This window comes from Sturnus vulgaris, chromosome 1, assembly GCF_052056855.1.
Source record: "Sturnus vulgaris isolate bStuVul1 chromosome 1, bStuVul1.hap1, whole genome shotgun sequence".
Taxonomy (NCBI): domain Eukaryota; kingdom Metazoa; phylum Chordata; class Aves; order Passeriformes; family Sturnidae; genus Sturnus; species Sturnus vulgaris.
The window spans coordinates 136,877,914-136,902,305 of NC_142243.1; the positions used below are offsets into that span (position 1 = coordinate 136,877,914).

At 35.0% G+C, this 24,392-nt stretch overlaps 1 protein-coding gene across 50 annotated transcripts in view; it reads left to right on the top strand.

The window, feature by feature from the left end:
* Positions 1-24,392, top strand: part of RIMS2 (regulating synaptic membrane exocytosis 2) — a 447,523-nt gene that overhangs the window by 131,596 nt on the left and 291,535 nt on the right. For 2 of the 50 annotated variants that reach the window (XM_088178004.1, XM_088178007.1), the window contains exon 1: positions 3,133-3,686. The exons of 44 other annotated variants lie outside the window; for them this stretch is intronic. In XM_088178004.1, the coding sequence (XP_088034130.1) occupies positions 3,565-3,686 (122 nt within the window). In that variant the 5' untranslated portion in view covers positions 3,133-3,564. Of the gene's footprint in view, positions 1-3,127; positions 3,687-24,392 lie in introns of those variants that run through there. 4 more of the 50 variants (XM_088177960.1, XM_088177965.1, XM_088177989.1 and 1 more) reach the window with 4 other exon arrangements.

Genomic DNA, 24,392 nt, shown 5'->3' on the forward strand with positions numbered 1-24,392 from the left:
TTTTGAAATAGGCTGTCAACCATGTCAGGTTCAGACTGTCTAGTACTCATTTTGCTCTTTCTCTGCAATACCTTTAAAGTGCTTGGTCTTCATTTCCATGAAGTCCTTGATAAAACTGGTACAGAAATGAAATATGTTATTATTAAACCATAAATAGCAAAAGCATGTACATATATATATTTGCAAGCATAAATACACCAAGTACCATAATAAAGGTCACTGTCAGTTATTTTAATGAGACCCTCAAAGGATAGGAAATGATGGAAACAGAAGTACTTGAGCAGTGCTTACCTTACCTGGTGCTTATCAAGTACACAATTTGGGGTGTTCTAAAAAAAGAAACCTGTGCATATAGGATCTCTTTTTCTTCTGATATGGATATTGGGGAGCATAGAGAGAGAGCCCTGAAGAACAGAAAAGGAGATCTCAAGTTAAATACCAAATGGATAGAAAACGAATCCCTGTCTTCTCCAACATTCTTATGTGAAGAGGGTATAATTTCCTGAACCTTAGAAATTACGCTAAATCACTGCCCTTCCCAAGGGGAATTTTTTAATATAAGAAACAGTGACACATCTGAAGATCTGTAACAGTATAGAAATAAGGTAAACACTACCTGTACCATTTTGTTCTCAAACAATATCAATGTACAGAAAATAGTTTTTGTGTGGTTCTACTGACTTCTTGTGACAGTCAGTTTCATTCTGGTTCTCTAAGGACGGGCACCTCATTGGGCAGAGCCTCCTCTGCTCATGCTCCTTCACTCCATTCCCTTCATTCCCTTCAGCCTCTTCTTGTCAGGTCTCCTTACTTCCTCAGTTCTTCTCAGATGAATGATGACATTTTGGAAAAGGTGGAAGTACCTAAAAAGAGATGTAGGAAGTTCACTTTATAGGGTCAATACACTACTCTAGGCCACATAATAAATACAGGAAACAATTGTTTATTGGTTAAAGAGTCTCTTGGAGTGTGTTAGAAGGGTCAGGAAAGAAAGGCAATTCTGTTTTCTTCTGTTCCATTAATTTTTTTAAATAAAAAATAATATTTTAAGTCGACAGCACAATAAATTTTGATTAAAATTCCAGATGAAAAAAATATGTATTTGCACAAACCCCATTTCATTATAGCTGAATTTTCTTCTAGCAACAATTATCAAGTATTTGCCTTTAAATGTATTCTTTTACTTTAATTTTTTCCCGATGAAACATTTTACATGCATGAGTACCTGCAGAGTAGTCTTTATTCCTTACTCCAAAATAAAATTAAAAAATTAATTTAAAATGTGTCTTTTGGCAGTAATTTTAGGACAATCTTAAAAAAAAAGACAAGAAAGAAGAAAAAAGAGTGTATGCCCTAACTTCCATTTTAAATATCTGAGAATGAAGACCTAGAAAGATGAATGTCAAATGTTCAGAACTTAGTTGCAACTACAGGAGCATTTTGATTGTGATGCCCGTTCATAAGGCACCAAAAAAAGGGTAATATACTTGAAATATGTGATAGAATACTGGTCTTGTACCTACTCCATGGCCGACATTGCCTCTGAACTGTTAAGTGGTGCATATTACACTGATCAGAATGACTTGTACTTTTGGGACAAGACGACTGTTTCTTGGAGCAGATAAGAGATTTTGTTTTCTTTTTTTATGGAATGAATCTAAAGTTGTATTTTCTTGCATTCCAAACAAGAATTCTCTGTAATATAGACAAGGTCACTACCAAGTATTACTTTTTCATTTTATTATAGCAAGATAGCCACGAATACTCATCAGTTCCTACTTCAGGATCCCAAAAGTTGCCAGCTTTGACAGATATAGAGCCTATTACTTTAATCAAAAACTGTAGTACATTGCTCAAATGCTTCCATAATGCACAGTCTACTATGGACAGAAAAACAGGTATTAAAAACTATTTTGGGTAGTTTGTAGGGTTTCCACATGAGTTTTGCAAACAGATTTATTAGCAGATATTTTCATGATTTTTTTAAAAAAAAATATTTTACGGGGTGGTAGTGGGGTGTTCCATATATATCTTTTTTGTGAAGGCCAGGAGATGAATTTGTTCCCATTTCTTTTTTTTTCTTTTAAAATCTGTGTTGTAGCTGCCATCCTTCTGGCCAAAGAAGCCTGGATGGTTTCTTCCTTCTGAGCACATCAACACACTTGAATAAGCTGGAAAGATGCTTATTCCCACATCATCTGAGATTCAAATTGCTTTCAGTGGAAGGGCTTTAATAATGAACCTCATTTTATGTTTGTTTATTTGGAGATTTTGTAATTAGTGCTAAGATGTTAAAAGCTGTAGATAGAAAAAGAGATCTTATAAAGAAAACATTTTTAATTATTATATTTTAATTTGACAGTGATAAAATTTTCTGTACTTTTATGTAATGTCATCCTCTGGCAAAAGCATTGAAAGCAAGGAAAAAATGCTTTTTAGTCAAGGATACTTATTTTCTGTACATTTCATGGTATTCACAGAGCATGCTATACTGCAAAATCTCACTCTGTTCTGTTAGATGACTGATTCTGCTTCTTGCTCTTTGATATCTGATACTTATGTGTACCAGTACACAGCTCCTAAAATAGTGGGTTTTCCTGGAAGTAGATGGGTTTGGAGCACCCTAAGAAGTGATTGATTTTTCTCGGTTCTATCATGGCTGATTCAGTGCAATAAACTTTTAAAACACACTGAAGGCGTTTCATTTTGAAATGCAGTGCTTATATATAATGCAGCCATTCCTTTTAATAATTGTTCAAGTTTGCATGGGAAATCATTGCCTTGATGCTGCATGTGCAGTCTCTGGCAGAGTGGTTATGTATAGAATGTATACTGTTTAGTTCAGTCATGAATTGATACTACATTTAAATGTTTGCACTAAAAACCTGTTATCTCAGATACAGTATAGCTTTTCAGATCTGAGACAAAAGATCTATTGTTACAGTCTCAGTGCTACATATTGTTTATTATGCGCAGAATATTTTTAGAGTGGTCTTTCTGTCCTTTAGAACTGCCTTTACATTAAAAAAATTAAGAATTCTACATACATGGTCACGGATATTAGTCATTTTTACAGGGGAGGGAAGGAGGAGGGGAAGATGCAGAAATCCTCCTCCTCTTAGACAGTAGTAACAGTGTGAGGATGCCTTGTCCTCCTTTTTTTTACTTCTGAGATTTTATTGCTGGCAGCCAGATGTGCTGAAACTCCTGACGACAGCATCTATTCACTGCGTGTTTTTAATAGGCTTAGAGAAATATGAGTAGAGTACATGAAAGCAGCTCAGCTTCACACTTCAGCTGGGAATGCCCAAAAAGCTTACTGCTGTTTAGAATTCTTGCTACAGTCAGGAGAAAGCCGCTCGGGTACTAAATCTTCTACGACTGAATTAGAAGAATAATGACTGTACAATTAACTATCAGCCCCTGCTCATTTAGGCACAGTTTTTACAGAGATCAGGAGAAATATGGAACTTGATTGGCATATTTGTATTTGACGGTGTGTACAAAATAGATGACTTTTAAGACAGGTGGTGAAGAAAAATAGAAGGGAAAGAAAGGGAGAAAATGCAATTTGAAACACTGCGCCAGGTCTGCAATTCTGTTTTATCTCATTTTCATGGGGTTTTCTCATCCCCTCCAAATATTTTACAAAATGATCTTTTTGGACAAACGTTGAACAACACTAGGTAAGTAGAAATGAAATATTTTTGCTTTATCATTTCTATTTTTATGCTGATGGCAATCGATCTGCATGCTTTTCAGTGGGGTACTTTTATAACTGCACTACTAGATATTAATATTTTTATGGTAGCAGTGAGTCTGTTAGTGTTATGTTTTATGTAAGGATTTACATGAGAACTCCATCTGCAGAAATAAAGCCAGCAAAGATAGAATAAAATATTTAAGATGGTTATGTATCTTTCAAGTACATTAGCTGCCATTAGAAGCTAGCATTATTAGCTGTAATCCTTAAAGCATATTAAATATTCATAAACAAATTTGTCAGAGAAAATGATTTCTGTGTGGATATGGCAGTGAAAAGATTAAATGCTCAGGCATGTCTGTTTAACCATACATAATTTATTGGAAGATGCAAATTAGTAGTCCTGCATACCTTTTGCAAAATAGAATGCAGTTCCTTATTTTTGGAAGATTTAGATCCTGCATGTGATGCTTTTCAGTGATGTTTTTAACTGGCCAAATTATAGCTGATTAGTGGGTGCTTTGCAGCAGGTCAGTCAGCTCTGTAGAGTATCCTTTTGTGAATAGCTATTGTTTTATGGTAAATAGAAATGATAGGGTGAAGTTGTTGTTTATTGGTGTGAGACAGTTTTTGAATTGGTTTCTTAGAATTTTTGGAGGGGTAAAATGAATTAAAAATGCCACATTTGTGCCTTTATTCAGTAAACATATTATGGTACCGATGTTTAGAACTTTTTCATATTGCTATTAAATATTAAACATAAAAAATATTAATAACTTTATCTACGAGAGTGGAAGTGCAGGTCAGGAAGAAAAAAAATCCTGCAATTTTTTCATAAAGATAGTGCACTGATGGAAACATTCTGGAAAAAGGGTGGAAGTAATAGGCAGAGACTATATCCAGCATTTTAATCTTCGTCTCTGTGGAAGAAATCTCTTTTACATGGGGTATTATTTCTTAAATGCAGGGACATTTGCACTTTATACTTCAGAAAATTGCTATAATTTTGTTGTAAGGATTCTCTCCCTTACTGCTGATAATTCCTTTTAAAATATTTTCATATTTATTTAATGTTGCTGTTCTCAAGTTTTGTTGTCTTGGTTATGAATTTCTAATTAAGTATGTAAAATTATGTAGATGGTTTTAGCAATCATAATCACTGTTTTGAATTAAGGTATTTTTAGACATATATGAAATCTGTATTCAATGAGATTTTTCTTATATCTCTTTGGTATACTGTGGAATATTTGAAGCTCTACAAAACGCAGCAATAATTTCTGTGTTATCAGCTGCAATTGTAAAGCTGTGCATATTTCCAAGTGCATAGTTTCAGGCCTGCAGCAACCAGCAAAGCCCTTAGCAACTGTTCTAATCAGCCACCATCCCAGTCCTGATTCCCTGGATCTGCTTTTGCAGATCAGAGTACATGCTTTTTGTAGATCAAGGTGCATGCTTTTTGCCTTTTTTTTTTTTTTCCCCTCTTACAAATACATGTGCATGGTGCTTTTCAGTGCTTATTTTGCTTGTGAGACTTGGGCAAAAGCTGCATATAGTATCAAAGCAAACGACAGAGTTATTTTATTCATTTGCTGTGCCTTAGATTAGGAGCATATTTATTCTAGAAGACTGGCAAACAAGAAAGGGTAGTTAGGAAATGGAGCCTCTTATGGGCTGTTTTACTTAGGATGAGAATATTTCTGTATTTATAAAGAGCAATGTTGTGTTTTTCTAGGTATCAATGCTTTTGGCCCCAAGAAAATGTGTGTAATTTTTAAACAATATGCAGCAGTAATTGTGAGAGACTAAGTCATGCTTTCTCTGCTTTCTGATATGAAAGTTAGCTGAAAGTATTTTAAGGCTTTTGAGTAAAAGATTCCCTCTTCTGAATAACTATTCATATTTTAAATCTGATCTTGATAAATGATCTTTGAAGGAGTAATCTATTAATCACTACAAAATTTCACTAGCATTTATTTCAGAGGGTAGTCCTTTGATTGTCTTACTGATTTAAAAAAATCTGCTCTATTTTTTTTTAATTAAATGAATGTAGTACATAATCTAGGTAGATTTTTCACTTAAAGCTTTGCACAATAAATGTAAGGCAGTTGCTAAAAATTAATTTTTCATGCATTAAGAGTTTATGCTTCAGAACTGTGGTGTACCTCCAGCATGTAAGAGTCTGCTTTGATGAGGTATAATGTGGTCTATCTCTTTAGTCTTCAAAGTTATATATTTTGTCCTTTGATGATCCTTTCTCTTTTGAATTTGTTTTTTTCTGTTTTTACATCTAAAAAGTACAAGTCAGAGTCCAGAAAGATAACAGCTGACGTTACACACAGAGTGATTAACTGCTACTGCCACAAAGTGATAATGTGAAGAAAACAGGTTAAAGCATACTAATTGTAGAGTAGATAATGAATTGTAAAACAAAGTCATAGGAAGGGAGGTAGTATACAGATAATTTTAACTGAATATACATTCCTCCTAAGTTTCATATCATCTGTTCTTAGAGTTCTTGTTCTTCAGGAAGTTTAGATATGCTGAGATTTTGTTGAAGGAAGGATAGGGAACTTGGGCTTTGCTTTCTAAGGCTATGCTAAGCACTGACAGGAACATACATTAAACTGTTTTTTATCATTTCCCATAAAATCTTTGCATGAGTTGGATTTTTATTTGCATAGTTTTGGCTTTGCAGTAGCTGATGTGAGAGGACCCAAATGATGTTAAGCTCCTTATGAGTTAGATTGATTTTAGCACTTAAATGGCCTTAGCTATCCCTTCCCAGCAGCTCCAATGGAGGAATATTGCTGCTGAGTTCTCTTTTGCCAGCTGCAGGGCAGCACTTTGCTGTAAGATGCCATTGGGAGTGTGAAAGAGGGAGCTGGTTTGCCGGGCCTCCCTCCTGCTCCTGCTCAGCTCTGTCTGACATTACCAGCTCCAGCCAGCTGAAGCAGTAAGAACTATCATTTTACCTCAAAATTGTGCTTCACTTGTGTTGGGGGTTGTGGTGCTATCTCCTGGGTAATAAGTTATTTTTTATTGAAAAATTATTAGAATTGTTTTGCATTTTGAACATTTGGCAAATAGCTAGTTTATGGAATAAATTTTTCATGTGTCCAGAAAAGAAATCAAGAGACCTTTTATGAAAACACTTTGTGCTTATATTACATCCAAATTTTACAGCAACATCTAAAGGAGGTTTGTTTTTCTTGCAGTCTGAAATTTGTCTGATTACTTTCAGTGACATACTTTTTGTTCAAATGACAAAAGACAATCAAAGTTTTAAAATATTTTTTAACCTTTGCTAATTAAGTAAGCTGGATTTTAAGATTGCCATTCTTCATTTAGTGTTTAGTGTACAAATACTGTGCTGTTGGATGCTCTGTTTGTAGCAAGATGCTTTGAGAAGTCACAATTGCTTTGGGCAGCATTCAGATTAACACTGCACAATGGCGAGCATCTTTTGTGACTAAAATTAATACAAAGTGTACAGAGGACTATCAATCCAGTTTTGCTATTGCAGTTTGTATTAGAAGCTTTTCTCAGAAAATGCAAAGTGGTCAATTTGCCTAAACTTGGTTTCTCACATGATATATTGTTAGGATTTTTTACTGTTCTGTGAAAGTGAGTTTACTGTCTAGGTTGGCCACACAGGGGCATAAGATAACTAACATATTGAGCCTAAAACCAGTACAAAGATTGTTCACCAAATTCTGTATGCAACAGAGACTTTGGAATTGTCTCATTTTGAAATTAGACACATCTAGTTAAAAAAAAAAAAAATTGTATTTTCTTTCATTAAATTAAACTCCAGAATTTTTGAAGACTTAAGAGTTTTCACTTTTGAAATCCCTCGATAAGCATCTTTTATATAAGCAAACTGATTTTAAAAAAATTACTAAAATGCCAAAATAAATTAGCTAGTTGGCAAAACTGGACATTTACACTGAAAGTATCATTTTAGCAGAAACATGTTTTCTTTTCATTACTTAATTTTCTGTTTTGTTTCCTCAATATATCTAGTAGCTGTTTACCAAAGTTCCATCTTATAATGAAGCCATCAAATGATGTCAAGAATTACTGTCACAGACAATTGTTATTTTTTATGGTGTTAATAATCATTACTTTGACATTGAAGGAGAAAGATAATTTTCTCTTCCTTATTGGGGAAAAATTGTCAGAATATTTCTTGGAATAGATTTGAGGGTTTTTTTTTCCTGACTATATTGGTTCAACATAGCAAGAGGTTTGCTAATATTCTAAAATAATGTTGCATTTTCAAATACTACTAGTCTAAGAGCCAAGAAGAAAACCACCAAAATGGTGTTAGAACTGACAGTATATTGACCATATTCTGTGATGAAATACTGCTGAATATTGTAATTGAAACTGCCTCTCCTCCCTTTTCAAAACTAACTTGTCTATCTTTAAAAATTTAGTTTGTTGGGATTTTCACATCTGCTCATTTTTACCTCCATACTAGATTCATAGAATCCTGTTTTAAGTATATTCCTCAAATTTGTAGCTGATGTGCTTTCTCAAATAAAAATACACAGTGTTGGTAAATACATGTATTTGTATTACTACCATGTAATTTTTCCTTAATGTATTAAAGACATAGCAAAGCTATTTCCTCCCCTTGTTCTTAACTGTATCTTGCCTCAGACACAATCAGAATTCCAAAATGAAGCTATTTCTAGTCCTAGATCTCTGTATTACTGTAGGAAAGTTGTCCATGTCAAATAATCCTCTAACTTATTCTCTTCCTAGAATTAGAGCTATAAGCCATAGTCAGGCAAAACCCTGTGTGCATATATATCTATATATATGTGAACTTCTCTAAATACAAAGGGAAGACTGGCAGCTGGGACAGCAATTTGTATAGAAAAGGCAGAGAGAAACCCTGTGTATTTGGTTTTTTCTGCACCTTTGCCAAATTTTCCTCACAGAGCACCCTTATGTCCTCTTAGAGCTGCAAGTATCTAACTCCATTTATCCTTTGACCCTTGATTAGCTTCTTTGGGACAAATTGGGACAAATAGCATGGTTTTTCTCATCTTCTTCTCATGTTTCTATTTCCTTTGGAGGAAGCAACTGAACATACTAACTTACCCCAAATCTATTTCTTTCTCAGAGGAAGTTCTATATTCCACCCCATCTTGGCAGCTGTTGGGTTTTGGGTTTGTTTTTAACTCCCAATTTTCTAGGAAAAACCATCCCTGTAACATTCTGTTACAGATATTTTCAGAGAGAAAAAATTAAGAGATTTCCTTAGAGAATCATTTCTTTTCCCATCTCTTCCAGCTCTGGAGAGAGATACCTTCTGTTACTTCCACCTCAGTTGCTGCAGATTTAATAAGGTGACATATGCTTCCTCCATGAATCTCACAGAGCTGTGGATATTTGCAGCCATAACAGGTTTCTCTCTATTCTTATTGTGCATCAACTGCTGTTATCTGATGATGGCAATAAAATCCTAGCTGGCATATGATCCTAACCTCCCACCAGGAAGAAAAAAGAGGATGGATCAGAGGTGGATAATTTGTCTCAATTCAGCTAGTATGTTAAATTCAGAAATTTAAATAATCCTAAATTTGGAAATGATTAAATATGCTTTAAAGCTTGATTTTTTTTTTCCTCACCTGGCTGCGAGCAACAGAAATCTAAGGAATAATTTAGTTACCAAGTACAACTTTTTGAAGAGAACATGTAAAAAAATCTCTTTCTATTCTTGAATAATTCAGATGATTCTTGTCATTTCTCAGAACAGCCCAGTAAGATGTGGGTATTATCTTCTTTTTCTGGAAAAAGAAAAAGCAGAGATCACGGTATTAAAAATGACTATGATATTGAATAGTTGAAACATTTAAGAGATTTGTTCAATGACAAGAGCCCAGTATTTTATGGAAACACATTTTCCAACATCCAGAAATCAAGGTTGCTAGTCTTGACCCTTCAGTAGATAACAGGTATATTTGAGGATAGATTGGGCTGTGGTGACTACAGCAATAACGAGCCCCATGTATCCATTCTGCTCTTCTTCAGGGTGCTGTCACTGATAAAATTGGCATGAGTGCTAAGCAAACCTGCTCCATCCTGCCTCAGCTGGGAGTTAGTTTTTTGTATTGGTGTGCAGCAAAGTCAATACCTCAGACTGTTTCCTGTAGTTGGTCAGAACTCATATGCATAAATATTTAATTTTTCCCACCCATGTAGTCAAAAGCTCCCGGTGAGAGTCTTCACTGGTCCTTCTTTGCTCATTACCAAGTATATTCAAAAAATCACAAAATAAGCTGAGTTGAAGGGACCTACAGGGATCATAAAATTCCAGCTCCTGGCCCTGCTCAGCACCATCCCCAGGAGTCACACCCTGTGCCCAAGAGCATTGTCCAAACGCTTCCTGAACTCTGTCAGGCTGATGCTGTGACCACTTCCCTGGGGAGCGGTTCCAGTGCCCAACCACCCTCTGGGTGAAAAACCCTTTTGAAATATCCAACCTAAACCTCCCCTGACACAACTTCAGGCCATTGCCTCAGATCCTGTCACTGGGACCACAGAGCAGGGATCAGTGTCTGCCCCTCCTCTTCCTCTCATGAGGAAGCTGTAACTGCAATCAGGTCTGCCCTCGGTCTCCTGGCTTTGCCTCAAGGCCCTTCACTATCTTTGTGACCCCCTGCTTTGGATGCTAAGAGCTTAATCTTTCTTATATTGTGGGTCCTAAACTGCACACAGTAATGGTTAACAGCACTCATGTAGCCCTCACCTTCTTTATACTCTACTTTTTTAGCTTTTTTCCTTTGGGTTAGTAATCACATGCACATTTATGCTACAATCTGCCTACTAATGGCACTACCCCTTTACCAGGTCAGGAACAGTAATTATACTGCATTATAGAAACAGGGGGCTTTGAAAAGCAAAACTTTCCATATCAGAAAAAAAGCTATGTCTTCGCTTTCTTCCTTAATTGAATTTTGCTGCTGTTCCTGCCACAGTTATTTATTTACTGAAGCAGTGGAATGAAGACTACTTCTGGTGGTGTTGGGCATTTCTTCATTATTTCTTTCTGTTTTGCTCTTTTGGGTATAGTATGATTATGGGTAGAAAAAGAGCTAAAAGGGAAAACAGACTTTTTAAAACCTCTAATATCACATCTTACAGATGGACAGAATAGCACAAATAATATTGGGATGTTTGGCTGTGTAGGTGTGGCTAAGCTGGGAGAATGGAAGGGAGGAGTACTGCAGTTGCCTAACTCCTTTCCTGTCAGGTGTGATAGGATTGCCCTACCAGTTGCTAACTATGGACCCATCATCCCTCTGCATTTCTCAGGAATATACTCTTGATTTTGCACTATAAAGGCAGAATGGATGTTTACTCATAGAAACTACTGTGTTTCAAAACGGTTCAAGAAAAATGGGTATTGAGCCTCAAATGATTTGCAGGGTTCTGAGAAAGGAATAAATGAATATAATATTGACTCCTGAAAACTGTGACATCTGAGATGAGTTTTGGAGGTAATGGCATAATTTTAACATCACCCTGAAATAAAAGGTTTGAAGCAGAAGCTGGAGGTATTTCAGGTCCTTGGCTTCACTTCAGCATGTGCTTTGCATTAGGGAGGCAAAGCTAGCCTCTGAAAGCTGCTTTTTTGGATCCTACTTTCTTGTTCTGAACCAGACAAGGAATAATTATGAGATAAAGAAATGAAATAAAAATGTTATGTATTGGAGAAATTTGTCCCAAAGTTTCTTCAGTTTGAAAGAGATGAGAGATTGAAATTCTGAAACATTAATTTTGTTTGTTTCATAATAAGAATTGAGTTGGATATATTGCAAGTCAGAGGGAATTTGCATGGTGTCTTTACTTATAAGAATGAAATATGTCTTGATTAATACACTTTATCCCTGCTGGAATGTTTGAGTCATCTTTCTGATTAAGATATACTTCCAAATTAGCATCTTCTGGTATTGAAGACAATTTTTTATCATGAAACTTCATCAATATTTTGAATAAATAAGTTTTAAGCCCTTGTCTCTTAGAAAGTAGTAGTCACATATATCATAATAGGAAAAATAACTTTGTTAAAGGTATACAAAACTAAGTTGGTGAGCAAGTAATCCAATTATAATTGCTTTAAGATAGTTTTCATTATTAACCTATAAAATAGGACATAGTCACAGAGAAAAGCTATAAACCAAAAAGATTAGTCTGTTGTTTAACTACTGTGCACTCAATATAAGACCTTTTACATAATACATATGTATTATGTTCATCTATTTGTTGTAAATAAAACATAATTTCAATATTAAATAAATAGTAGAATAATGACGTAAGAATACTTCTTGCAAATTTTAGTATTTTTTTCTCTATATAAGATGTTCAGAATATTTTTGAAGTGACTGAAGGAGATTAATAAAACATTACTGAAAGATGGAACCTCAGAATATCAGGAAGACTTTACACTACAATTATTGATGTATTATTTCTTATCCTAAAAAATATGTTTTCAAGTGGATACAAACTTAATTAAAATAACATTTAAATCTTTTCCTGAAACAGGATGTTTAAAATCTCTCCTCCCCTCTTACCCTCTCCTCTTCTATGTACTGAGGTTTCTCTGTGCTTCTTGATTTTCCTAATATTATATTTTAGGTTGTTGCTCCCGTGTCTTCAGATTGCACTCAGAACATTTGGTGTGGATTTGAGGACCCCAGGGGTAGTCAGTCTTTCGTTCACTTAAGGACCTTCATTTTCTCCCCTCCTAATGATGGCATTGTTCTGCTACAAAATTACAAGAATGAGTGTTTTAGAGAAAACTCAATTTTTATAGCTCTTCTGTATCACAGTGACTCTAACACAGTTCAGTCATTATTCAAATAACCTACAGTAAAATCTTCTAAGTGCCCTGTTTGCAAGAACTCTTCCAGTAAGACATGATTCATTTACCTGTCATACTTTAGAAGTTTTTGAGAAGTGTCAGGGAGAACAGAAAAGATTTTAAAATGCAGGAAGGATTACAGTATAAAAACCTGAATAATTCAAATTATTTATGTCCACAAAAGCTTGCTTGTGCTTAACATGTATCTTTCATGTTATAGTTGCTCATTTGTAAGACACAGTATAATCAGGATGTATATGGACTACCCGTGATCGTGATTCAAATCTCTCTTATTTTTAATAAAGCATGAGAAGAAAGTATAGTCTTGTTCAGTCAAAGTACCTGGCAAATACAGAGGTCTGAATTCTACACTTGCCACTGTCAACATCTCCTTTGTAGCTGCACAGCTGGAGTTCCCAGGAATATATGTCTTATTTAATACCTCGTGCATCTCTGAATTTTAATTTATAAATATTTGCAGAAGTCTTATCATGGGTTTCTGAGTATACAGAAATGAAAGTACGAATTAAATTTTCTCTTTTGTTTTGGAATTTAGGTACATCTCTAGACATAAGAACATGTGGCAGAGTAAGTTAAGTACCTTAGAGATACACAAGGATTTTGTGCCTTACCCTTCATTTGCACTCTTAGTCTTAGCAGTTGCGAATTATTTCATATTGCTAACTTGTTTATTTCCTTAGGTACTGCCAGCTACATGGCTGATGTGTCCTCACTACATTGAGATATTTTTCTTGAGATAGTTCTTTCAGAACTTTTAAATTCAAATATTGAACATTATTCATATACAAATAAATGTATTCACAAAGAAATTTTTAACAATTGTGAGGTTGTACAGTAAGCATGTTAAATTATAGAGTCATAGAAGCCTTAGGTTGGAAAAGACCTTTAAAGTCATCAAATGCAACTGTTAACCAGGACTGCAAGTCCACCACTAAATCATGTCCCTAAAAGATAATGATAATAATATGACATTTATTATATCACATGTAATATATGACACACATATTAATATTATAAACATTGTAATGTAATATATAATGTCAAGTGTAATGGAGACACTAGAATTTGGGTAACCATATAAGATACTCAAGGACATTGCTCACAAGATTGCAGTAGCATAGAAAAGACCCTGTTCTGTTAAGCACAGACAAAACATTATGTTTAATTATTAATTAATAATGATTTATTTGTTATTAATTCTGCATGGAATTTTTTGTGGCCTCATGACAGTATACTGGTGAAAAAACTGCAAATCTGCATTTTTGTGGATTTTCTTATTACTTCCATGCAGCTAATGTGAAGGGAATTTTACTGGATTTTGGTCTTTTGATGTAATCCATTATGGGTAAGTCTGTATCTTGAAGTTCATGGCAGAATATAGTAATAAACCCACTTCCTACTTACCTTTAGTTGGAAAAGCTTTAGAATAATCACTGGTGTCTAAATCCTGTCTCAAAAAAACCCCCAGAGTTTAGATCAGATTGATAAATAATCTCAAATCTAGTGCTCCTTCAGCTGAGGTGAGATGAGCTAAGTAAAGGGAAGAAAGAAAAATATTTCTTTTGAGACGTCTTTGGCAGGACATCAGCTTTGCTTGAATTCTGGGAGTTTCATTATAACAATTCCAAATTTACGGTGATGTAGTATTGATGTGATACGATTTTGTCTCCAGAAAGTAATGTTAACTCAAATGCAAATGTGTAGTAAAAAGTAGGCTGAAATGTAAGGAGTGCAACAGGGTGGAGATAAGATAGAAAAAACAGAGTTTATTGTATAGACCTGTTCACTGAGTTGCAGTTCTTTCTGTCTCTTGCCTATCTGTATTATTTTCTTCTGCTGGTTCAGTGAAAAAATGCTGCAAAGTAATAGAATATCTCATTAAATCCTATGTCATGTATCCCTCATGCAATGCAAAACTTAAACTATGGCAATAGAATGGAATATTTCATTATCTCCATGTACCTAGTTAGAGAAACTAATTTCTTTCCTTATTATTTTATATGGGGTTGAATCTGAGTTTATTGCATAAAAGCACCTAATTAAAAATCCAATGTCTTTCTTTGCTCATAACACTACCTAAAACCAAATCACTTACCTTTGTTTAAAATTCTAACATGATTTTGCACTAATGGCCATTGGTGGGATTTTTCACTTTCCAGAAGAGAATGTACTGCTTTGAGTTATATAACCAAAACCAAGAGAAGGTAACATGTTCTTACCCTAATAAATTAATTTTTTAATTTTTATCAGCATGGTACTAGATTAGTCTATGTACTGAGCAGATCTAGAAAGAAAATTTTATTTTTTATTATTTGGACAGGTTTTGTATTTAATTACTGTATATAGTGTTATTTTAGAGCATGCTTTAGCAGACTCAACTAGATATACTAAATAAATAAATGCTACAATCATTAATCTGAATGCTCTTTATATTGATTGCAAATTGACTAATGTCAGCATGAATCTGATTTTATGTTTATATACCTATATACATCTACAGAAAAAAAAAGGAACATAATAAGACATTTGCATATAGACCCTAGACTCTGCCTTAAAACTTATTGTGAAGTCCAATTTAGAAGCATTACTAAACTGGAAAAAGGGGGTTCTGAGAGCTGCTGTGGTGGAGAATAATGTCAGTATCACAGCAGAAGTCTGTGTTAACTCTGCAGTGAAAGCATAGCCTCCATTTCACATGATTAGATTTTCTGTCTGTGATACACTGTGTGCTGATTAGCTGTACTTTCTGCTGCAGGGCTGCTGCATTTTATTTGTAATATATAATCATGTATAATAAGGCAGTTTGAATATTTAACCAGGAATGATACCTCATTTATGCAGGTATTCATATATAATCATATATCAAGTATGGTTCCATAGGTAATGTCATTTTTTTTCTTTTGAAGGAGAATATTTAACTTTGTTGTTTATATGAAGGAAAACAATCTCATTATTCCTAACATTGTTCCTAACATTCTCTCAGAAAAGTTAAATTTATCTGAGTATCTTGAAATATCATCTTTAATCCTGTAAAATAATAATTCATATATAAACTAGGGTTTTTTTGGTCTTTTTTTGTTTTTTGGGGTTTTTTTGGAACCTTGAACAAACAGTACAAGGAATAAGGTATTAGGATAACTTTTTTTGTAACTCTATGATCTTCTAACTAAAAACAGACTGCAGCTGGCTAATGCTGCTTTCCCTGTATCATTAGGTATCTTCATTAGTCAATGAAGATTTTTTTTTCACTCTGGTGGTTAATTTTATTTTATTTTATATTCAGAAATGATCTGTTTGTTAAAAGAAGAGTCAAGATCTATTGTTACAGGATGATAGAATGGCTTGGATTGGAAGGTACCTTAAATATCATCCAGTTCCACCTCCCCTGCCATAGGCAGGGACACCTTCCACTAGACGAGGCTGCTCAATGCCTCATCCAACCTGTCCTAAATATTGTTGTCCTCAGAAAGTATAATGCAACAAAGTAGGTGTAGATTTTGTCACAAAATCAGTATCTCTCCCAAGTAGCCTTATATTCTTCTGTAAAGTGTCTTTCTACATGTGGATGAAAATTTTGGCTTCTGCAAAACTAGTTGGAATAGGGAACTGTACGTTTGAACTTTTAAAGATGAACATATGTTTTTGTATATCATTCAGGAACTTGAGATAATATGGTAAATATTTTAGAAACAACAGTGAACTTTAGATAAACATCATTTGTAGCATGGCAGCTTAATATTTTCCACAAAAAACCCACAGATGCTTACTGGGGCTGACAATGACTGGTGGGTTATCAACTAAATAAAAAGATTTGAAGGCTATCTTAGGTTTTGCATAGTATTTCTAATTGTTAAATATAAGGGGTAATATGCTGTCCTACACATCTCTGAGACCCTGATGTTTGGATCACCGTGCATAATTCTGGACATGCTTTTTTAGCAAATCTGGATTTCAGAAAAAGCATATGGTAAAAAATTTCAGAAGAGGATAGTGAAGAGAGATGGAAATGTATCCATGTTGATTTAGCTAGCATTTAAAAGAGACAGATTAGCAGCAGCTATATGTAGTGATTACTTAAACCACAAGAAGAAAGAAGATTTATTTGGGAGATTTTAAAAAACGACATGAAATGTGGTGTAAAGAATGTAAGGCTTCAACTGAATGCCCATGTAAATTTCTTAACCTATCACAATATAGAATTCATCCCATAGGAAATGGTATAAGCCTTAAATTAGATTGAGTAAATTCTGGAAAATGTACTGTGGGGAAAGATCTTTCATTGTCATGGAAACAAACTAGATGATCTAATAAACGTTTTCCATCTCTAGCTGTGTTCTATTTCTGCCATTCACTTTCAGGTGAATTTAGAAAATGGAGGTATTTTTGATTATTTTCACTGTCTGGCATTACAGTATAGTATACAACAGCTGAGATTTAAGTGCTATCTCAGGAAGTTTATTTCATTAAGATCAGCAAGGAATTATTTATAAAACATAAATGCCTAATTAAAACACATGGATTAAATCTCATTAATAATAGAGCAAATACTGCTACTATTCCTGTTTTTTTTCTGCATCATGTGAGTGTCACTTCTATTATATTTGTCTAATTGTGCTGTATCTCGGTCCATTGCAAGGCAAGTCAAAGAACTGAGAATAAATTTAATTACTCTTATTTATCCTTCATCTAAATGATCCCTTTGACAAGACAGACCTTGTTTTCAGAAAAATGTGTACCATGTTTGTATGTTACCCTTTACACAAGATTTTATAAAGTAAACTATTTGCTGGAAGATTCTCTAAATAATAATATTGCAGATGAAATACGTTTCTTCCCAGAAGGTTAAAAATTAATTTGACCTAGCACCAATCTAACACTCTTCCTTCCAAAGAGGCATCTATCACCTGATCATACCAGTAGTTAAGACATCATCAGCAGTTGTGTTTGCTTAAATTTGAATTATATATTTAGTTTATCTTCACACAACTTAATTCAGAAATCAAATATCTATATAAAGAAGTAGTAAAAAAATCCAGGGACAGAATGTAGAGCTTCTGAAGGCATTCTTAATGCTTGCTACACTTATCTGCAGTTTCTAAATTTTCAGCAGAAAGGTTTTACACTTTGCATTGCTAAAATAATTTGCAGTTATATAAACTTTATGAGTCAGACAGTGTATTTACCAACACATGAAATGGAGCTTATATTAAAAGTTCAAAATGTAGAAAGAATATTTCAGAAGCTAACACTGTGCTTGAGAGGCTGGAATCAGGTCCAAGAAGGAAATGAGGCTTTTGCCTCACCTGCCTTCACATGCTGCTTGGAAGCATCATGAGCCTCCAGTGAAACAGGTGGAGAGACATCAATATTTTAGGGCAGAACCACGTGACATATTTTAGGCAGCTACATTAATTTAAGTGTAGGGCTGACCTGAGGAAGTGAGGCAGTAATAGCTTCATTGTTTTGGGGAGCTCATTTACAGAGGGATGTGAGTGCAAGGGATGCAATTACTATTCCCTGAAGATTTTCTTGATGCCTAGATCTCCACGTCATGCTCCTGGCTCACACTGCCATCTAGCACTTTACATGCTGAAGATAATTAACCAGTTAATGGCAATTATAATGAAACTCAGAGAAAAGGATTCTGAGAAAAAGAGTGTGACACAAATATTAATTCTCTCATATGAATATGGCCATTAGATGCACCCAGTTGTCTAAATGAAGTCAGTATATTCTTCTTATAGGGATTTGAATGGTTACTTTGGCATTGAATGCCTGGAAATATTTAATGCTCATATAAAATCTAAAGAAAACTGAAGTTGCTAAAGAATAAACATTTGTTTATGGCATTCATAATTTCTTTATTTTTCCTTAGGCAAAGCAGCTCCTTCTACTTAAATTGAAAGATTCACACAGAGAAAAGAAATCATGTGTCAAATAGTGTGATAGAGAAATGCTTTTCCTTGGTTGTTGATATGTAGTGTCTATTAAAAACCCCCTTATTCTTTCCTCTAGCTGCTATGGTTGTTGATAAGAGAAATGGTGCTGCTTAGAGAATAAACATTAAAATTTTATAATGTAAAAGTTAAATGAAATACACAATATAAGAATAATTAAATTCATATTACCACAGCCTGAGTCTGTGAAAATTAAAATGCTGACTGAGGCTACTTAAATATATCTATTGAAATACAACAAAATCTTTCTATGTTCTTTTAAGGGAGGTCCAAGCCTGCAGCAACATTTGTTTATCCTTGTATGCTTTGAGAGCAGTGGAATATTTCAGAAGGTAAATTTATCAAATGATTCACTGCAAACACAATTTAATGTGGTTTGCCAACAATAAGCTCTATACTGGAATACTTGTCATAGAAGTGGATGATTTTCAACTAAACTACATATCAGAGTAGTAACTCTCAGAGTTAGTTTTTGAAACACCTTCACTGTTTACTATCATTCAGCTTCCTGCACTTTACAGAGAGTGATTTCTAAACTGAAAACTTCAAATATAATCTTGCACAAAAAATTCTCAGAAAATATTTCAGACTTATAAAAAAAGCATCATATTCCCAATGAGGGTACATTTTCAAAGAGTCTATTTCAGCTTATTTGAATTTCTCTTAAATCTGGTCTACATCCATGATAGCCTAAGATAATTAAAGTGCTGCCTACCTTTGCTTTCTTTATGGCTGTCAACAGCAGCTGGGACAACCAAAGACTGAAATGAAAAAGAATCAGCATAAAATATAGTCACATTTTCCAGAATATTAATTTAGTCTCCGTGCACCAAAAGAAAAATAACAATAATACTAATTCATTAAAAGTAATAAGCAATGCTTTTCAGATATTTATTTGTCTAAGATGTTTGCATTGAATCTGATTGTGTTTAAAGAATAGCCACAGGAGAAAAATGTACTATAAGTGTTTCAAATTAAATTTATAATTGTCTGTTTATTTATTTTTTAACTTCATTTTATCTCCTGTGCTACAATTTCCAGAAATTTCTTCTTTTTCCTTTTCTATGAAGTAGAGGCCACATAAAATTTAATTGAATAGCTCTGAAACACTACAGAGACAATCCCAATTAATTCACTCAAACAAAAAGCATGCTTCACCAAATGCTTCAGAACACATATCCAACTGCACAGTCAGACTGTCTGGTTCCAGATTAGTTTTCTGTTCAGTCATCCGGAGATGCAGTGTTAGACTGTAAATTATTGTTAAAATCCATCAAGGATATTTTTCAGAATATATACATATGCAGTACACAGATTTATAATATTAAAATAATTAACAAATATTTGTATCCTAAAGAAGAATTACTCTTTTTTATATTTGGCGTACATTTTGAAAAATAAATATGTGTGCATCTTGTGAATCAAACAGGTCATAGAAATCTGTGGATAAGTACGTAGGTAGTTGATAGATCACGGACACCTACATTTTTATGACTCAATTTGCATAATTCTTACAGTTCTGGGAAATTCCTGCCAGTTCTGCAATGGCTTGTCACCTAACAAGCATGTAGTACTGTCTGAGGCTCCTGAGGCACAGGACACTCAGGTCCCTGAGGCCAGCACAGGGCGCTGTGACCCGGGGCACTCACATGGAGCCCCCGTAACAGCTGGGTTAGAGCGTGCACAGCTGCAGCCTGGCAGCTTTGCTTCCCTGTAGGTGAGAGCATAAGCTCGTCCTAGGAGGTGGCCACAAAGGCTCAGAGTTGAGAGACATCAAGCAAAACACTCCAGGCAGTGGTCACTCCTTCCTGGATGCACCAAGGGGGTGGGGGATGCTCCAGGCAATGGAAGCAGAAGATGAGGGAATGAGAGTACATACCAAAAATGCCAAAACCTGCAAAGAATTTTCTCTGCTGGTGATATGGCCTGCTTCACTAGGGCCAGGAATCTGGTCAGATGTTGGAGCAGGGGCCTATATTTGTTAACTTAGATATCCCATATGCTGCTTAGAAACATAGTAAGTCACATTCTTAGATTCCTAAATTTTCTAATTTGCTATATAAGAATGCTTAATGATTAACTTTGAATTTTACTTTCCACTTCATGAACTACTTAGAAACAATTGTCATTATTCTGGTACCTAAGTTCTTGCAAGGAAGGAAGATTATCTTCTTTTCTTCTCTTTGACTCTGCAACCTTAGTGTAGCCAGACCCTATTTTCTGATTTTAAGACTTGGTTTATTAGAAGGTGGGGCAAACAGTTCTATATATTTTTCTCCCCTGTGTCTAATGGATATTTATGCACATATGCAATAAAATCTGGCAGGAGCACATTTAAAAATATATAATTATCTCTTAGAGGAAGAACAAGTAAATGATTCTGTTTCAGTTCATTTCCTGTAAATTTAAAGCTTACAAAATTTCAAGCAACAAAATATGTACTGAAAGCAGGCTGTTGATGTAGATAGATCTCATAAATTTGGAGAAAATAAAGGAATCTTTATAGGTTAATAGCAAGTGTATAATGAATAATTTATTGGTTTTTTGGTTTTTCTTTGATACACTGCTTTTTGTACTTCCTCTTACATAAAACATTGAGATTTTCATAAATGTAATTAATCAACTATTGATATGGACTGCATAAAATTTACTTGCTAAGCCCATTAAACAATATGTTGTAGATATGTTCTTGTGGGAAGGTACAATAATACATAATATGCCAGGTCCCTACTAATGGACAGTTTGAAAGATGTGGGATAAAAAACGAACATACTAAGATAAGTATTGTCCAGCTTTTTGAGCAAACGGGTGAAGTGTTTTATCTTAAAAATATCAGTAGGTCACATATATAAATTGTGAATAATATAGTCTAATCATTATTTCTCCCTCCTTTCTAATAATTCTTTCTCCCTCTCCTCTACTCAAAGGAATCCTAAAGTACCAGTGGAATCTCCTTCTATGAATTCTTAAAGATTTTATCAGGGAAGTTTAAAGATACTTGCTTGACTTTAATTTGCAACATCAGCAATTTCTGTGTAATCAGCAGCTTTTTTCCTAGTTTTCACCTCTAGATGATAGTGCGTTAAGGTTCCATCTAGAGATACTGAAAAGTTACTTTGCTTCTGTTTTCTTCCATTTAGTGGGTTAGCATCCAAGGCTGGGGAGGTATGGTGGGATGGATGAAGGAATATTGGTCAGAATTCTTTGTATGAGATGGGTCTTGATAGCCTGATGAACAGATTTGTTATCAGAAGCAGTATGAGAGAGACAGGACTGATTAAAATACTCTCATTTAAATGAAAATGTTTATCTAAAATGCATTCTCAGATTTTAATAAAACATATTAATAACAGTGATGAAGGGATTGAGTGCACCCTCAGCAAGCTGGCTGATGACATCAAGGTGACACTGATTGGCACACATGAAGAATAAGATCCAGCCAAGAGGGACATGGGCAAGCTCAAAAAGTGGGCTGTGGAAATGTCATGAGGTTTAACAAGATCAAGTGCTGGTGCTGCACCTGGATAAGGGCAACCCTTGGTATCAATCCAGGCTGGGGATGAAAAGATTGAGAGCAGCCCTGCCAAGAAGGACTTGGGGATGCTGCTGGATGAGAGGCTGGACATGACCCAGCCATGGGCACTCCCAGCCCAGAACTCCAAACGTGTCCTGGGCTGCATCCAGAGCAGGGTGGGCAGCAGGGGAGGGAGGGGATTCTGCCCCTCTGCTCTGCTGAGAGCCCACTTAGAGTGCAGCATCCAGCTCTGGGCTCCCAGGACCTGTTGGAGTGAGTCCACAGGAGGGACACCAAGCTGATTAGAGGGATGGAGCACATCTCCTAGGAGGTCAGGTTAAGAGAGTTGGGATTGTTCAGTCTGGGAAAGAGAAGGCTTCAGGATGATCTAATGGAGGCCATCCAGCAGCTGAAGGAAATCTACAAGAAAGATGGATGGAGATTTTTTATGAGGGCATGTACTGACAGGGCAAGGGGGAGTGGCTTCAAACTAAAAGAGAACAGGTTTAGATTAGATATTAGGAAAAAATTATTTAATGTGAGGATGGTGAGGCGCTGGAATACATTTCCCAGAGAGGTTTTTGATGCCTCATCCCTGGAAGTATTCAAGGCTAGGTTGGATGGAGCTCTGAAAAACCTGATCTAATGAAACGTGTCCCTGCTTACGGCAGGGGCATTGGAACTAGATGATGTTTAATGTCACTTCTAATCCAAACGATTCTATGAGTCTTCATTTTTGATGCAGTAGCATTTGAGATTTTCCTAAGGAGCAGAGGAGGAGTGCTGTTATTATCAATTATGTATTAACCATTTGTCCATAGATTACAGATGACAAGATAAGCATTGGCAACAACGAAGCTGTATCATGCAAATATATCCTTTCGTTTAAAAGAAACTCTGTTCTCTATTTACACTGTTAGAAGATTAATTTCTAGGTTAGAAAGAAACTAGATATTGATGTTTGGTCTAAAGTGCTTTGGGAACATGTAATTATAAACATAAATTAAATATATCCACGAAACTGTATTATTTTAATAATAATACAATAATAATAATAGTCCAGTGTAAAAAATTATTTTACTATTGATTTTTCATCCGTAAATAGATAATTAATTACTTAATAAATTGGTAGATTATTATTGTATAAATTGGCTGAGCACTACTGTATTCACTGTAGTCTTGTACATTACTGTTGCTCTAAGATGCTCAAATCCTGGCAGAAGTAATCAGTTACAAGTTGTGGAGGAGAGTAATAAAAGTAGATCATCTTCCAGCACAGTATATTGTGGAAGTGGTTAAATGATATCCAGCTGGCCCCAAGCAGTGCAGTCAAGAAAGTCAACGTGATGGATTTGATGAAGGGGAGCAAAAGAGGCAGGGCTCAGAGTCAGACTCTTCTCATGGTTTTGGCATAGGAAGAAGCCTCTCTGTGGATATCATAAGTGAAGTACAAAAAATCTGTCACCTCAGCATGTGACTTATTATCATCATTATGGTTATTGTGCTAAGTTATCATGGTTACTGTAATTAAATCTTACATGTGAAAAAAGAGAAAGAATTGAGGATGCTCAAGCAGGACTGGAGGTGAGGTACAGGTTGGAGCAAGAACATGAGTATCTGAAAAACTGAATGGATTACTAACATTTCAGGAACTGCTCATATGGAATGTTGCAATTCCAAAGTTCACTCATGATCAGGATAAAATTCAAGGAAAATTAGTAGGGTTGAATATCAATAAAGGAACAATAAGAGTTTCAAATGGATGAGTTTTACAGTGGGTAATGTCTTGACGAGTCAGTACCTTTTCTTTGGTGGTGACTTTCAGCTTGTGTTTCATGACTTAGTTATTCATTTAGACAAAATTCTGTTTTTCAGATAGGTATGAGTACAAATCAAGTGTGAGCAGATTCACCCATGTGGGAGATAAGTGTGAAAAATATTAGTAAAGTCGTTACCCTTAGCCAGTTTTAGATTCTGTTCTTCATAGGGATTTTCCCTCCTGGGAAGAGCTTAAGAAAGCTCTACAGCAGAGTTCAAAGCCTGAAAAACCTGCCTTAAAGTTTAAGAGGCTAAAGATGCAGCATATTTAAAGAAGGTGAAATATTCACTTGGCAACAATTGATAAGTGTCTGCTCCTTGAAAAGTTTTCTTAGGTGCAACAAAATCCATTAGCTGCAAGGAAAGTAATATTTCTGACTAGAATAAGGAGGAAGTTTTGTTCTAGGATTCAGAGATTTGACATCAAAATACTCTAAACCACAGCTGAATATTTTTCAGAATATTATTTTTAAACTCAAATGTGATTTATGGTTTTGATGT